This window comes from Trachypithecus francoisi, unplaced genomic scaffold, assembly GCF_009764315.1.
Source record: "Trachypithecus francoisi isolate TF-2019V2 unplaced genomic scaffold, Tfra_2.0 Lachesis_group18, whole genome shotgun sequence".
NCBI classification, from domain to species: domain Eukaryota; kingdom Metazoa; phylum Chordata; class Mammalia; order Primates; family Cercopithecidae; genus Trachypithecus; species Trachypithecus francoisi.
Genome location: NW_022681463.1, coordinates 19773722 through 19791402, shown reverse-complemented (window position 1 = coordinate 19791402; position 17681 = coordinate 19773722). Strand labels below are relative to the sequence as shown.

The 17681-nt window shown below is 42.0% G+C and overlaps 1 protein-coding gene across 4 annotated transcripts in view; it reads left to right on the top strand.

Moving 5' to 3' along the window:
• Positions 1-17681, top strand: part of CLDN10 (claudin 10) — a 129022-nt gene that overhangs the window by 94678 nt on the left and 16663 nt on the right. For 3 of the 4 annotated variants that reach the window (XM_033177422.1, XM_033177421.1, XM_033177423.1), the window contains exons 2-3: positions 16540-16701; positions 16790-16871. In XM_033177422.1, coding sequence (XP_033033313.1) covers positions 16540-16701; positions 16790-16871 — 244 coding nt within the window. Of the gene's footprint in view, positions 1-9092; positions 9404-16539; positions 16702-16789; positions 16872-17681 lie in introns of those variants that run through there. The other variant, XM_033177420.1, reaches the window with a different exon arrangement.

The following is a 17681-nucleotide window of genomic DNA, read 5'->3' as shown; positions in this document are numbered from 1 at the left end:
TCATATTAATATTATGTGATTCCAAACTATCTGTAGAAAAATTATTTAGTGATAAACATTTATATGCATATATGCAATCGATTGTAAAAGGCAAAAAAAGCAATTGTTTGAGAATTGTTTAAAGTATAAACTGACAAAGCCTTATATTTATAAGATTTTAGTTTGAAAGGATATGACATTCCTTCTTCATGTTAGAAGATTATATTCAAAAGAGCAAATAAAAATTAGACATTTACAGTTTGTTTTTGAGAGTTCATGCTTAACATTCTACCAATATTAATCATATATCCTTTTTTGACTAATAAAATTAAATTCAACAACATTTAGCAAATGCCTATAGTATACCCAGTTCTATAATATCTATTCTTTAATTTGTTGAATCCTCTCAATCACATCTGGAAATTAATATGAAATAATAAAATTTTATTATTTGCTTTTCTCCTCTACAGTATATGAACTCTAGAAACTCAAGAATAAACAGAGTATCATTCAGGTTGCTTAACCAAATTTCACTGGCTGCTTTATTTAGCATGTCAAAAAATCACAATATAATCTTTCATATGGCATTTTGATTGGAAATAAAACATTGCTTAACTCTATAGGATTACATATATGGATGAATTGTATGGTGGGAGGCAGCTGACACAGGGCATGGTTGTTTGTCAGAAAGATTTATGCCAGAAATCCTAGAGGTGTGGCAGTTATGATAATACAGGAAAAACATGACATCAACTTTGTTCTTTAGATCTTTTTCTTATTCTTCACAAACCCTAAATCAAACATAGAAACAGCTATTGCTTTGAACCACAAAGAGAGGTGTGTCTATTTTCAGTCTGCCGTGTTATCAGCATACAATTCCATTGTGATTTCCTTTCTTTTTATGTTACTATTCAGAAGTCATGTATACAGACGACTGCATGAACCTGAATCACAAAGCCTCCTAGTAATACACTTGTAAATATTTTATTGGGGGGCATAAATATATCTTTGAGGAGAACCTAGATGAAATAGGGTAGTTTTCAACTTTTTTTTTTAGATGGAGTCTCGCTCTGCCGCCCAAGCTGGAGTGCAGTGGTGTGATCTCAGCTCACTGCAACCTCCATCTCCTGGGTTCAAGCAATTCTCCTGCCTCAGCCTCCCAAGTAGCTGGGATGACAGGCGTGCGCCACCACACCCAGCTAGTTTTTGTATTTTTAGTAGAGACAAGGTTTCACCGTTTTGGCCAAGCTGGTCTCAAACTCCTGACCTCAGGTGATCCACCTGCCTCAGCCTCCCAAAGTGCTGGGATTGCAGGTGTGAGCCACTGTGCCTGGCTCAACTTTTAAATATTATTCAAATCTTGCTTCTAATTCAAATTTTTCTTCAGCACCAAACTCAAATAATTTTTCAGATGTATACATTTTTGAAAAATATTAATAACATGCAAAATGTTATTCCTATTGATATACTACTTCAACATATGCTTTATGACCTAATGTGCATTAAGAAGTCATTTTTGAGTCCAGGCACAGTGGCTCACACTTGTAATCTCAGCAGTTTGGGAGGCCAAGGCAGCCAGATCACCTGAGGTAGGCAGTTTGAGACCAGCCTGACCAACATGGAAAAACCCTGTCTCTACTAAAAATACAAAATTACCCAGGCATGGTGGCACATGCCTGTTATCCCAGCTATTCGGGAGGCAGGAGAATCGCTTGAACCCAGGAGGCGGAGGTTGCGGTGAGTCAAGATCGCGCCTTTGCACTCCAGGCTGGGCAACGAGAGCGAAACTCCATCTCAAAAAATAAAAGAAAAAAAGAAGCCGCTTCTGGGTCCCAGTTTCCTCATTTGAAAATATTGAATTAGGTAACTTTTTAAAGGTCCTTTCTAACTTCAGCATTCTAGAAATAAAAATGTATACCTTAGTTTGATGTCCTTTAAAATAACAATATTTTTATGGCTATTTAAAAACCATTGGTTTTTAAATGTTTTCACCAGAAAACAAAATGAACATGAGAAGGAGAGTCCACAGCACAGTAAACGATGCCCACTGCAGAACATCCCCAACTCAGGATGGCAGGGAAGAAGGGTGGGCGCTCACTGGCAGAACATTCCCATTCAAGTCACTGGGCCAGCTCCGTTTGGCTGAGAGCACAGGCCAGAGCTCAAAGCACGCAGAAGACAGATTTAAGAATTCTCTAATGAACTCTTCTTACTGTGTGTGTGAACTCAAAGAAAAATGTTCCAGGCCCAAACTAACATAGTGAATGACCCTTGCTCAGGACACCATTAAACAGCATATTATTGAACTTCAATTCACCTACTGCAAGAGCTAGACATATACTGAAATGAAGTAAGGAAACTAGGTACCCTGTTCAAATACCTCGATTATACAAGCAATTTTCCTGAAAATAAAGTTAAATCAAGTTATCCAGAATTGTCTTAATGCATTTTGTGCATGTTCGTTCACACGCTGTAGATACTGACCGTACTCTGTACACAAACTACAAAGAGTTGTTTTGGCGGGAGGCAACTTCTCACAAGGAGTGGAGACTCTGGAGCTGGCTACATTGAAACCTCACCTCCACCACCTTCCAGAGCAAGTGACTTAATCTCTCTGTGGTTCAGTTTCCTCTTCTGTACAATGGGAATGAAAATAGTACCCCATTGCATGGAGTTTTTATTACATAGTATCTATTGCATGGAGTTGTTAGAAGGTACAAGATCAGTGTTTATTAGATAGAAATGAGCGAATGCCTACATTTTGAAGAAAAAAAAAACCTCTCAAAATGAAGCACTAGCTTATAGGTATGTTTTCGTCAGAACATGCGTTTTTAACCCTGAAGTGATTCATTTTAAACTTCCTCTGATTTTCCCCACAATGTGAGCCACATGGTAACTTGGGACTTCTGACGTAGTTTGGAATAAACTTTGCACCTGCTCTGTCGTGAGGACCGGGGAGAGGAGCAAGTATCTCCATTTGGTAACAGACACTAGACTGTTGCTTCCCACTCCTTACACCTAGTCATTGAGAAAACCAAGGGATATGGAAATCATTCACTCTGTCCTCCGTGTCCTCTGCTCAGCTTCTCATCCCAGTGCGGTCTCCCTCTGATTTCCCGCTTCTTCTCTCCTTTATCTTTATTTCTTGCCCCTTGCTTTTCTCTTTGCAATTTCTGTTCCCCTTACTCTCTCTGCCTTATAATTGATCACTTCTTTCATTTATTTTTACTTTTTGTAGAGACAGGCAGGCTGGTCTCGAACTCCTGGCTCATGCTCCTGAAGAGCTGGGACTACAGGTGGCTGGTTTTTTTTTTTTTTTTTTTTTTTTTAAGAGATGGGGGCTCTCCCTGTGTTACTGAGGCTGGTCTGGAACTCCTGGGCTCAAGTGATCTCACTGCCTCAGCCTCTGGAGGGGCTGAGATTACAGCACCCAGCTGTTCACCCTTTTACATTTTAACTGCCCTCCGGGTTTATTTCTCACTTTCCTTTGCAAGCCCCGCACCCCCCACCACCTTTGCTACCCTGGACTAACCTCTGCTCTGGCTTCCTGGTTTCCCTCCCTCTGCCCTCACTCTGGGCACCAGCCCCTTCCGTGTTGGCATTTGACTCCACACTTTCTGCTTTCCTACTTTGAGATTTGCAATACACTTCATCCTTACTCACTTAATTGCTGTCAGTCTGACTAATACCACTTTTATGAAAAATGTAATTTTATCTCTTTAAAGAGACACAAGGAAATGAGAGGCATGAGTGAACTAAATAATATTCATTATTTACTAAGCAGCTACTACATTCCTGTCCTTCATATACATTCTCTCTAAACCGCACAACGCCTTTGAAAGAAGCTGTCGGCAGGGCGCGGTGGCTCAAGCCTGTAATCCCAGCACTTTGGGAGGCCGAGACGGGCGGATCACGAGGTCAGAAGATCGAGACCATCCTGGCTAACACGGTGAAACCCCGTCTCTACTAAAAAATACAAAAAAAAAACTAGCCGGGCGAGGTGGCGGGCGCCTGTAGTCCCAGCTACTCGGGAGGCTGAGGCAGGAGAATGGCGTAAACCCGGGAGGCGGAGCTTGCAGTGAGCTGAGATCCGGCCACCGCACTCCAGCCTGGGCGACAGAGCGAGACTCCGTCTCAAAAAAAAAAAAAAAAGAAAGAAAGAAGCTGTCATTTAGTCCCGCTTTATACTTGAAGAAGTGATGCTGAGTGAGATTAGGGGACCTGCCCAAGGGCATTCAGAGGTAGAATTTTATCTCACATCTTTCTGGTTACATCATCTACCCTCTGTCCACTATATCTCCCTGATTCTTAAGTGAATGAAACTACCATGCCTTATCACGTTTCTCCTAAACAGAAGGAAAAAGTGACAATAAATCTACATGTAGATTTTAGATTTTCTCCATGCACTGCCTCCCACAGACACATCTATGTGGACGCCACCTTTAAATTTAGCAAAGGAGAGAGGCAGAAAGTGAGTGGGAATAAAACAATCAAGACACCAAAGGAAAACTGCTCCTCTCCTCTCCTTGATGTTTTCTGTGAATGACTGAGTTCGTCAGGAATCCTAGACTCAGGGGTTTTTGGAGTTGAAAGTGGTCTCGGAAGCTATCCAAAATAACTCCTCTGTTTTACCAATGAGGGAGCTATAACTCAGAGACATAAAATCACTTGCCCAAAACATATAGATTAACATACTGCCCCGACCTGGGTGGGAGGTTAAATTGATATTCATCAAGTGCTTATGGACAAACAAAATGTACCCAACCTGTCTACAAGCCCTGGAAGGTTCTAGCATCCCAGAGTGAGAGTCATTCCAGGCTCGAAGGGTATTCCTGTTGGGACCCAAACCGTACCCCTCCCCTCAAGGGGCTCAAGAGGAGTCTAGATGATCCTAAGATAATTTAGAATTGGGAATGAGTGTATTTCAAATGAATGCATGAAAAACAAATCCACAAGGTACATGGCACTGACTTGTAATAGGCCCATAGAAACATTCTGATGGAGTACGACTTCACAGGTTGCCAAATGACAAAATAAGGCAACTGTTTGTATAGTTATAATTTGCAAAAACAATCATATATATATATTTATATAAATGATGGTGATGCAATGGTGAGAAGAAGTGTTCATTCCTAACTATTTCTATCACTCTGTAGCTTTCATGCTAAGTAATTACAAATATCACTGGATTTGCTTAAAGCATTAAGATAAATGAAATGTTAGGGAAAATGGAAGGAAAAAGAACACAGATATGCTCTTTTAATATCTTGGTACCAGCATGAATGTCTTATTTAACACGTTGTAACAATACTTGGCTCCTGGGCGGTTTTTTTTTCTTTTTTTTTAGTTAAAAAAACCAACTGCCTAGGAGCCAAGTATCATCAGGAATTCAGTTTCTTCCCACCTGATTAGCAGCACGCCACCTCACTGGAATCTAGGAAGGAGCTAATGTATACTGAAACCAAATGTGATGCTTAGAAAATCCTTGAGCTATTGAAAGGCACACCTGTGTTGCTTGGTAGGTGTACCAAATCTCAAGTAAGGAATTTCTGCAAATCTCCTGTTTAGTTGGCTAAACTGGTTTTCACTCCTACTGAACAACCCCAGGGTGGGGGAAATCCTCTATTTCTCCTTAATAACCATAATAAGCCAAAGAAATAATTTTCAACGCTAATTCCAGTGACTTAGACCTCAAAAGTGGAAAGGTTCAGAATATGTTTCAGGGCATTATATGTCTTTGGGTCAAATTTATTAATTTATAGATCAGTTAGCAGTTTTCATATTGGAAAAGATCTACAGCTTTTTGTAAAGACTAAATTATTGTTAACTAAGATGTTACTTTGAATAATTTAGAGGAGGCAACTTTTTTGATGTATTCACTTTTATATTTAAATTAAGAATAGTCTGTTATGAAATTTCAGTGAACTGAATCCTAAAGAAAATAAGGAAGCATTTATCAGTCAAAAGTACTCTATAAATCAGTTTGCAGATTAACTGCAAAGGTTATTTGGGAACTGTATAATCTTAAAGCAAAACAAGCCATTTATCCATTACTTCTTCTCAAAAATCTCTATTTGGTCCATTTTTATTTTCTGGACATTCTTTTTTTAGATTATATGCTACTCCATAATATCTTTAGAATTCTCCTGACTAAACTAGCTTGAGAAGCATGAGATATAAGACATTCTAAAATAAAAGTGTTTGATTCATTACATAATTATTATCTAGGTATTAAAGAAAGTTAACATTTTTCATTCTTTGGTCAGGCACTTCATGGCCTCTAATATACAGCTTCCCACAGTAACTATGTAGTACATTCTAGGGAAGAAAAAGAAAAGAGTTTAGGGTTGTCCAACCTCATAGAAAGGAGAAAGGAAAATTTAAAAAGTCCACAGGCATGACGACCCTAGTCTGTTTTAGCTGGCAAAGGAACTAATAGTGCTGCCATTTAAGTCTTAATTTATGGATTGTTTGTGGTGTTTCCAATCCCTTTTAAGTTGAAATTGTGTGTTGCAATCTCTACAGTAATAGAGTATTTCTTTTTTCAAAGTTTTCAACAATGAGATTAATATTCTTTCTTCCTGTGATGCATACCACCATGTGTTATGCTAAATTAACTGCTTATACACATATACACAAAGCTCAACCAGTCAGAGCTGTGGTTCTCAGCCTGAGTACACGTTAGAAGTTTTGGAAATACTGCTACCATGGCCACCCCCAGAGATTCTGGCTTCACTGGTGTGGCGACGCAGCAGAGAGAGAAGAGTGTTCCAAGTTGGAATTCAGAATTTGTTTCCTCTGGATGCTATGTTGCAACGGTAATCTGGGTTTATGGATTTTTAAAGTATGATAGGTAGAACTACATTATATGTGAAATAAACTTTGAAGACTGGTTTAAAACACCAAACCATTCTTCAAAGTTCTTTCTTTAAAACAAACAATGTGCCTTTGGATCCCAACACAGTGGAATTTATAGCCAACTAGGTGATAAATTAGGAAGTGCTGGAGTCTTAAAGGTCACAGCACTACACTTGTTTTGTGTCAAAAGTAAGTCAGGGTTTTGTCTGGTAAAAACAAAGAAATAATCAATTTAGTGAGTACCTACCATAGGCAAGTCACAGTAAACAAAGGGACTATCAAACAAGGCCAGGAAATAAAGTATTAAATTTGTGTAATTTGTAATTTTAGAAAAATCAGTAAGAAGTGTTATGGTTAATGGGTTTTTGTGTTTTTCAAATAGTAATTGGATCATAAATAGGCAGATTATTCAGAAAGGAATATGGCATAGAAATAATAGTGGAAATATGCTGGAGGCCAAAAAAACAGATGATAAAACACTTTGAAAAGGCAAGCCATACAAAAGAATAGAGGATGCTTTGTAGTCATTGCTCAAAGGTGACTGCTTTGCATAGCAAGGAGGATGAGAAAAAAGAGGTTAGGAAGATACTTCTCAAACTCGGTTTTTAAGTTTAGCTTACCAGTGAACCTAACATGATACATCAGGACAAGTTGGGGTTCAGAGCAGAACAGTAGGGTAACTGTGTCTGCATCGTCACCCTTGTACCCATTCATGAAAGCGGTGGGACTGTTAAGCACATAGAAGCCCACCACCTGCCAGCCGCTGCACAGCTGCAAGAGTAGGACTTACTTTGTGTTCTCAGAGCACAGATTACAGCATTTAGATAGACATTGAAGACAGACAGATTTGGGCTCAATAGGAAGAAAAACTTTCTTAAAAGGGCTGTCAAAACATGAAAAAACACAGTAGATATTTTGCCATGCGCTGAACTGCAGGTCCTGAAGGGTGGAGCATGGGCTAAACATCGTCTCTAGAAATAGACAGGATAATTATTTTGAGTGTGGAGCGTGTCCTGCTGGTCTCCAGTGGTTCTTCCCATCTAAGTTTTGATGATTCTATGTCCAGCTTCCTTTCTTCTCCAGTTACCTTGTCGCTTCTAATTTCACTGGGCACCCATTTGGTTAAAAAAAAAAAAAAATGACAAAAGGAAATTAAGAAATTCTTCACATTGAACCAGAGTGTCTCTACCTAAAGATAGTGACACAGAGGGTTAGTACGAGATTTATCACAGCAGACTGATTGATAGGTTTTAGACCTTTCGTTACTTTTGGCAACAAGTGAACCCTGGAAGCTCATACCAAGGACTGCAAGAACTTTTAAGTGGACAAATAATAACCCCACTGTCCTTGTTCTCTCATTTATGCCCAGATTTGTGGCTTCAGGAGCCAGAAGTACACCCTGATCGTTATGTTTACCTTTAGACAGCAATGTAGGGATGAAGGAATGAATCAGTTTATATTTCAATTAGGCGTGAGAGGTGGAGGTGGTTTAAAAACAAAAAAGTCAAGATGGCAGTTTTGACTGGGATAGCAGCGTCCTTTCATAGACCTGGGCGCTGGAATGGACCTACAGGGAAAATGTGTTAAACAAATGCCCCCTGTGTAGTGCATTGGTATGAGTACACCAGCAAGATCAAGATTGTCAGGATGCCCCATCTGCTGCTATCTTGACTTTAGCCCTGTGCCACGTACCTTTTTGCCAGGACTTTCCGCATACCACCAGGCCAAAAAGAACTGCAGAGTTTTGAGGGCAAGGCCGGTTTCCAGCCCAGAATCTGCAGTGATCCCTCCTTGACAAGTCAAACAGAGTCACCCAAACAAGCGTGGCACGCAAACCTTTAGAGTTCAGCAAACCGAGGGCTGAGTTGCCAAACCGTGTCCTTTCAGGGCACGGAAAAGGCTTTTCCTGCTTTGCTTCTACAAGGTAGTCAGGAAGCCAAGCTATTTGCCTTGGGTAGGGCTGGGTCGGGGTGATGAGGTGGGGGCGCAGCAGGCTGTCCACACCCGGTGCCAGTCTGAACCTGAGCCACTCCAACAAGCGAGCTCTTCTCCGCAGCCCTTCGGCGCGGGGGAGCGCAGGGGAGCGCAGGCCGGCCTTCCTCCCGCACGCGGGCGCTGACCAGCTGCAGGTGGAGAATCAGGTGAGCTATCGCGAGCCCTCTGAGCCCCCCACGGGCCGGGGCATGGGTGTGCCGGATCGCGCGCGCCCCCTGGCGCCGGGTCCGGTGGGCGGGGCGGTGGGCGGGGACAGTGGGCGGAGGCGGGAGGCAGAGCCGCCGGGTTGGGAGTGCGGGGGTCGCGGCGCAGAGTGGGAGTGCTAGAGCGAGCAGGGCTGCAGCGGGCGGCATGGCTAGCACGGCTTCGGAGATCATCGCCTTCATGGTCTCCATCTCGGGCTGGGTACTGGTGTCCTCCACGCTGCCCACCGACTACTGGAAGGTGTCTACCATTGACGGCACGGTCATCACCACCGCCACCTATTGGGCCAACCTGTGGAAGGCGTGCGTTACCGACTCCACGGGCGTCTCCAACTGCAAGGACTTCCCTTCCATGCTGGCGCTGGACGGTCTGCATCCCCGCGGCCCCCGCCCTCGGCCCTCCCTCCTCGATGGCCAGCCCGCTGGGCGCCCTCTGGTCCCCAATACTCCCAGCGGGACCCCCGGACTGGACTCCTCTGAGGCCCGCCCCGTCCCTCTCCACAGGGCCTCAGGGAGCCGGGGACGGTCCCTGGTGCCCGTCCTCTCCTGACGGCTGTCTCGCGGGGCGCCTGTTCGAGCCCGGGACCCCGGGAGGGGGGACACGCAGACAGGCCCGGGTTGGTGACTCCCAGGCGTCGGGGGATGGGGGAGCTTTGCCGTCCTGAGGGTCGAGGACGCGGCTGCCCCTCCACCCCCCATATCTTGGTGACCGCTGGGACCCACAGTTCATGCTGCAGGGATGACCTCCCCTACGTTCCCCGAAGGCTGGGTTCTGATGAAAACGCTGTCATTGCAAGCCAAATCCGCTTGTCCTGCCCTCCCTTGAGCCATTTCGTTGGTTCTTTTAAAAGTAGGCGGGGGTGGGGGGTGCGAGGTTGGAAGGGGGAAAACATATTGCTGGGTTTGTTGTTGTTTCCCTTTAAAGAGCTTCTACAAACTTGTCCGCCGAGGCAACACTGCAAATACTGCCTCCGAGTTTCAGGAAAATAATAGCCCTTGCGGTGCCGCAGTGAGTCGGCAGAGGGTAGGGAATCTTGGGCGGTGCGAGCGTGGCGCCCAGGAGCTGACTAGTTCTGCATCCGAGTCCCCGGTTGCCTGCTGCTGTCCTGGGTTATTCCTTTGTAGAGGTTCACCTGCGTCGCTCCGGTTAGGCCTTATGCTGGTAGCAGCTGGTGGATATTCACACAGAACTCTGGCTCTGTTGAGTTTCAAGACAACAGCTGATGTCAGCCCGGTCCCAGTGATTGCCCAAGTTCTAGGCTCTTTGCTTCCAGGATTTTACAGCAAACGGATCCCGGCAGAAACTTAAGAGAAGTTATTTACGTTATGTATTTCTAGATTTCAGGTGTTTCTTTTTCTTTTATTACCGCACTTGCAGTTTTTGTTTACATAGCTGTGTAAATGAAAGAAAAGAATTGATTCCTCTAAGATGGGGTTTGCCACGAAAAGCAAACTGTTGCTCAACGTGGTATTTGATGGAACCTCCGTATAAAGAATACGCATCTAGTTTTAGAAGGGTGGCGCCCGGGTCCGTGTCCTGTTAGGTAAAATAAGCAGCCAGAACAGTGTTTATTCCCCCAGCATTACCGTTGAGTTTTCTGTGGTTTGTAGAGCACACATCCAGGTAGATGAACAGGCATTCTCTTGTTTCTGTGGTTTATAGTCAGCAATATGTTACTGTCCTCTGAACACTCTTCTGTTGTAACACTCTTCTATTGTTCCCTGGGATAGTACCAGATAGGTATGCTTCCTTCTGTAGGACAGCTGGGGGACAAAGGAGAGAAGGAAATAAATGCTCTACGAATATTATTAAGTGCAGAATAATAAAGTTTTCTCTTACATGTCTGCAGTGAGAGTGGAGGTGGTACCATACCTATTTGGGAGCAGATCAGGGAGTGAAGAGGAAGTAGGAATAGTTGTCCTGGTTAGGAGAGCAGAGAGGAGTGACATTTATATGCCATCCAACTTGCAAAATGGTCCTTCTGTGTGCTCATGTGACTAAAAAAATGACTTTTAAAAACATAAATGGCATGACACTACCTACTGTTGTACAATACTTTAATATATTTTTCCAAGTCAGTAGTTAATAGAAGTGACTCTGTGTAACCGATGCATGGTATATTCATTAAACTGCATAAAATGGCTTAGTTAACCATGGATTCATTGTAGACATTGGACCTTTTCCAGCTTTTCTTTGTTGGTGGTGCTTTACTGAAAATCTTTATAGTCACCTCTTTGTACGTGTGTATATTTCTGAAGACTCCATTCCACTGAGACATGGTTTTGTAAGAGCAGTAGAATACACATGCATTTTAATATTCAGTTCATACTGTCAAATTACTTTCCACTGACAGTGTATGAAAGTACCTGCTTCTTCACATTCTCACCACTGTTAATCCAGTTTTTGTTGTTGGTTTTTTGTTGTTGTTGTTGTTGTTTGTTTGAGATGGAGTTTTGCTCTTGTTGCCTAGGCTGGGAGTGCAATGGCACAATCCCAGCTGACTGCAACCTTCACCTCCCAAGTACAAGTAATTCTCCTGTCTCAGCCTCCCAACTAGCTGGGATTACAGGCATGTGCCACCATACCTGGCTAATTTTTTTTGTATTTAGTAGAGACAGGGTTTCACCATGTTAGGCTGGTCGCGAACTCCTGACCTTAGGTCATCTATCCTCCTTGGCCTCCCAAAGTGCTGGGATTACAAGTGTGTGCCACCATGCCCGGCTATCTTGTTATCACTTTAGTTGGAATTTCCCTTATTGCCATGGTCAAAATCACAGGTTATAAAAATGGTCAAAACCCATCTTATTATATATTTACTGATGATTTGTTTTTTTCTCTTTTGTGAATTGGCATCCATATCTTAGGTCCATGGTTCTGTTGTTTCTTCGTGGTTTTGATGATTTGTTCAGTCCTTGATTTGTTATGCAGGTTGCAATTTCACACCATTGTCTGTCTTTTAAATTTATGGTGCCTTTTCTCATACAGGACTTTGAACTTTGTAATAGAATCATATTTATCAGCCTGTTTTTTGATGACTTTGCCATCTGTGGCTTAAGAGGGCATTTCTTACCGCAAAACAAACTTACTTTTCTGCATCTCTCAGAATAACATTTTGGAGGGTTAAATCACGCAACTGTGTTTTCCTGTGGAGGGGAGTTGATTCCCCCACCTGCAAGTGGAAGCTTCCAGGGTAGGGCCCCTCTGTTTGGCCTCTCTACCTTGCATTCCCAGGGCAGCCATATCTGGTGGGTGCTGGTCCTGACATTGCCTTTGGAGAAAGTTGCCATGGTGGCCTGAGTAGAACAGCCCTGCCCTTAAACCCAGGCATGAGCTCTAGATTGGGAAGACAATCCAGGAAGGGAGAGAGAAGGCTTGTGACTCTTGCCTATCTTGTGATAGGTGGAAGAACTCTTGGAGTCAAACGATGAGGTCATTATTCTGAATTTCTTTTTCTTTTTCTTTTTTTTTTTTTGAGACAAAGTTTCGCTCTGTCCCCTAGGACAGGGTGCTATGGCAGGATCTCAGCTCACTGCAACCTCCGCCTCCCTGGTTCGAGTGATTCTCCTGCCTCAGCTTCCTGAGTAGCTGGGATTACAGGTGCCCACTGCCACACCTGGCTGATTTTTGTATTTTTAGTAGAGACAGGGTTTCACCATGTTGGCCAGGCTGGTCTTGAACTCCTGACCTCAAGTGATCTGCCCGATTCTGCCTCTCAAAATGCTGGGATTACAGGTGTGAGCCACACGCCCAGCCCTAAATTTCTTATATAAAGAAATCTCTGATTCCCCTCCTCTAGGGGTATCATTGCCACTTGTTTTCCTTATAAGGAAAATGAGGCCTAGCAAAGCTATATGTCTAGATTTAATGTTATGCCATGTTAAGAACCCAGCTCTAATTTCTGCTTAGAATCCACTGTAGTAGTATAATATGAAGGGATGCTTTGATGACTTTCTTACTACTCAGCAGACACCCATATGATTCATCCTGTGAAGGAGGTGCTGCTATCCCTGTTTTACAGAAGAGAGAGCTGAGCCTCAGAGAGATTAGGTCCTATAACCAAGGGCATACCTCAGGTAAATAGAAGCACCAGAGGTGAAACTCGGAGTTCCTGCCCTCCTCATACCACTGTTCTCTCAAAGGATTTGCAGAAGTACACAAAGCTACCAGGAAAATAAAAGCACATTTTTTTCCCCCCTAAAAAAAAAAAAAAAAAAAAAAAAAAATCCATCAACTAGCACAGGTGTTGTTAGCAAATTGTCTCCACCAAGTGGATGTTTTCGTTTTTTGCTGATTTGCAATTGAAAATAAAGTACACATAATTTGGAAAACACTTAACTTTTAAGGAACACCTTGAAGGTTTCCTTCAACAGAGTTCATTAATTTAAAGTCGCTGTATTTTACTATTTGAAAATTTCACAGTTGAATGAGTTTATGATTTCTGTTTATTGTTAACCCATACTCCTTTCAAAGTACCACTTGAACTTCAGCTGAGAATAATTTTCAGCCAGCTTGTTTTTAGTGTATGCCATCTATTTTTGCTAGTGGGAATGCTTGCCATTTCTCCCAGGAGAACTAACTATAAATTATACTTCAGAGAACTTCTAAATAAATATGTTCATGCCTCAGCACCTTAATGTGTTAATTAGCTATTAACAGTGTCAGTAAATTAGACCTGTCAAAAATAATGGCCTCCTTGACTAGGTTTTTACTACCACTTCTCCTGCTGGTGTTACTTGTAAGTTTTGCCCTCAGGAACTGTTAAAAAGCAAGGCTGTAGAGGTCTGCTTTGCAAAAGATGAACTCTGAAAGGGTTTGTTGGAATCACCTTGGCTCTGACCTGTGGATATTGTAAGGACTGGTAGCCTTAGAACACTGAGAATTTACAAATCTCAGGCTTACGAGCAACTCCATTACATTTATGGTTGGCAGGGGAGTTTATCCCCAGCTCTTTGCTCTCCATTTCAGAAAATCTGGCCAATGATTGTCCTTATAAATTGCCTTCTTTGTGCATGCGCAAAATTAGCAAGTTATTGCTACTGTTCATGCTGGAGAAAGGTACCTCACTCTCCAAATCCGGGTTCTGGTTGGCACAAAAGAAGGACCTGACCAGATCAGAATCTGCCCTGCCCACTTCTCCTCTCATGCTTGTATCAAGAGACCAAAGCGGGCCCTGCTGCCAATACCAGGGCTGAGACAGGGCATCTCAGAGTGAGAAACTTGGGACAAATGTTATGAGTGGTGATTACATAAAGTTTAAAGACTACTGTTATTTTCCCTGTCATATTAAGAATCAAATTGGTTGGCCTGGAATTCTACCCACTGTTTATCATCTGGGAAATGCATTCTGCGTTCTAAATGACCAGATTGTCTAATTTAACCTTTGGTAAATTCCTGACAACTTGCACTTTCTGTTAACAAAGCATGGAAGATAACTAAAGGAAATGCAAGTTAGGGTACATGCTAATGTTTCCTGGGAGTATATATAAATAGATGAGTCCCCCTTTTTTTTGTTTATTTAATGACTGCAGTCAGGGTCAGTTATAAAACCTCAAAACCATAGATTAAAATGAATTTCACAAAAAGAGTGAAACCACACTGTCCGAGTAGCCCTGGTGGCAAGTGATGAACCAGTCTGGGTTACCCTCGCAGGCTCTCTTGAATCTTGTAAGGGACTGACAGGCTTCCCCTCTCTGTCTTGCCTCTACCTGCTGTCTGGGCTCTGGCTGGGGAACTTGAGGACCGAAGTTTAAAATAGAGCTGGTTCAGCATTTGGCAGTGGAGACCCAAATAGCCCTGCAGCACAATGTTTGCTATGAATGAAGGCTTCATTATCCTGTTTTTCTAAAAATAAGTTTGTTTTGCTGTTTTTGATAGCCACGGTGTTAGTGAAATTGCTTTTTGTATGGAAATTGTTCACACTACACAATAGAAGGTGACTGTCCTTGCAGTCTGCATCTGTGGGAGTCTAAAGTGTTTACAATTAAGTAGAGCAGCTCCCGTTTTCTCTTAAAAAACGGGTCCAAGGAATAGGATTAAAACTTCATTCTTTTCCAAAGAAATACAGACTGGGGCCAGGTGTGGTGGCTCATGCCTCTAATCCCAGCATTTTGGGAGGCTGAGGCAAGAGGATCACTTGAAGCCAGGAATTTGAGACTAATCTGGGCATAATAGCGAGACCCTGTCTCTAGAAAAAATTTAAAAATTAGCCACAGGTGGTGGCAAGCACCTATGGTTTCAGCTACTCAGAAGGCTAAGGCAGGAGGATCTCTGGAACCCAGGAATTGGAGGCTGCAGTGAGCTATGATGATGCCACTGCACTCCAGCCTAGGTGACAAAAGTAAGATCTTGTCTTAAAAAAAGAAAAGAAAAAGAAGAAACTGAACTGGAGGCCACTAGTATGTACTCCCTAAATTCATGATTATCATGATCTCGGAATTATTTTTTATTGTGGCTGTGCTTGAACACCAGTAATAAATGACTTGTCATATATTGGCACACGAGAGGTTTTTTCCAGTTAAAAAGTTTAATTCCAAATGTAAATCTGATGTAGGTATATATGTTCATTTGCTTGGCAAATATTGACTTACACCCAGTATGTGCCACTATCACTATTTTAGATTGAAATAGGGCGTTGTTTCAGGCTGAAATGAAAATGACTTATGTGGTAAAAGCTTATTAGTTTAAACCCTGTTAATGTAAAAACCTGGACAAAAGCCACACTGAAGTTTACCCTGTACCCTGGCTGTGCAAATAAAAATACGTGACTAAGAAAAAGAATAACACAGGAAGGATGAACAAACGAACTCACAGAACATACTTTTTAGGATACTTTAAAGGCATTCATTTATAGGAGAACAGTTGACTTAATCACTATAAATTACTCTTCTACAAAATAGTGCTTTTTAAAACCCAGTTTTATTATATATGCCCTGAAAATAATAGTACTTCACTAAAATATTCCCTTAGACCCGCCTTGGTTCATAATGATATTCCACTAATATTGGAAGGTTTGACTCTTTGGAGCTCTTTCTGCTGCCCAGTTATAAATCTTATCATTTGATAATGTCAAAACCAAGGTCCAATGAGCGGAGGAGCTACGGAGTTGTGATGGTGGCAGATGATGTTTTTTCACAGTACAAGGCAATGTTATATGGAGTTTGTAGTCTGATTTGGGATGGAATCCATGTCTGCTACTTTCTAACTCACCTCTGGTAAGTCACATAACTTTTGCGGTGCCTCAGTTTCCTCATCAGTGAATATGGAAATAACACTCAGAGATCTGTCCTGAGGATTCCGCATAAACCGCACTTCACAGTGTGTGACCTACAATAGGCACTCCCTGTAGATTAACTTGCTTTCCTTTCTTGCTTGTCTTGCCACATGTTTTCACCATTACAGTTACCTGTTTGGAAAACAAACATCCAGAATGACAATGTAAAATGAGGATTTCTCCCTGGACAGCCACATGCTTTATGTAACGTAAATGACCTACTCTAATTGCAGGTTATATCCAGGCATGTAGAGGACTTATGATCGCTGCTGTCAGCCTGGGCTTCTTTGGTTCCATATTTGCGCTCTTTGGAATGAAGTGTACCAAAGTCGGAGGCTCCGATAAAGCCAAAGCTAAAATTGCTTGTTTGGCTGGGATTGTCTTCATACTGTCAGGTAAATAGTAACTTTCTTCCAAGCAAGGTAATTGATGATGTTAATGAAATCACACTAACCATAGTGCTTTCCCTCTGATACTTGTTAGGGCTGTGCTCAATGACCGGCTGTTCCCTATATGCAAACAAAATCACAACGGAATTCTTTGATCCTCTCTTTATTGAGCAAAAGTAAGTACTCCTCTCCGTCTGTTTCCAGCTCACAGGAAATGTATATAAATTAATATTCTCAACCAAGGGACATGAATTTCCTATATGACTTTTGAAAGTAAGACATACTGATAAATGGTAACTGATGACATCATTCAAGATTAAATGTGTTATATGCCACATACGCAAAACATACATTTAATTACTTTGCTAGTGTTGCAGTGTCTTGTCTCTAAACAGTTCAAGGCATCAAATTTAGAACGATAAACTTCATTGTCGGCTGTACATCATGAAACTGAGGTCAAGTAGAGGAAAAGTGAAAGGTGTCAGATGGGGAGGAAAGAATGATGCGGCGTGCGAATAGAAAATTAAAAGCTTGTCTCGATTGCTGCCCACTCAAAATGATATTTGCCAGAAGATAGTTTCTGGGTCTTTTAAATTTGCTGTATTAACTACTGTCTTAACAAGCTCCACCTAATACGCCTTTATAAAGAAACTGTGCATGATGCAAGGTTTTTGAAAAATGTTGTAGGAGCACGGCACCTTTACCCAAATGTGGTTGGTCGGTCTTGCAGATGAATGCTTTGGAATTAACAGATCAGTTTGCTTGGTGGTGGTGTTTTTAAACTATGGGCTGTTGCTTTTTATAGTTTCCCTAGGCTTATTTCTTTGGATTGGGAAAACCCCAGGGATACCAAATCAGAATTAATATATTAAATATTTTGTCTTGCCTAAGAATATATCTACATCCCTCTTTAGGAAGCCTCACATATATATATATATATATATATATGTGTGTGTGTATTGCTATCAGTGAGGCTGGTAATTTTA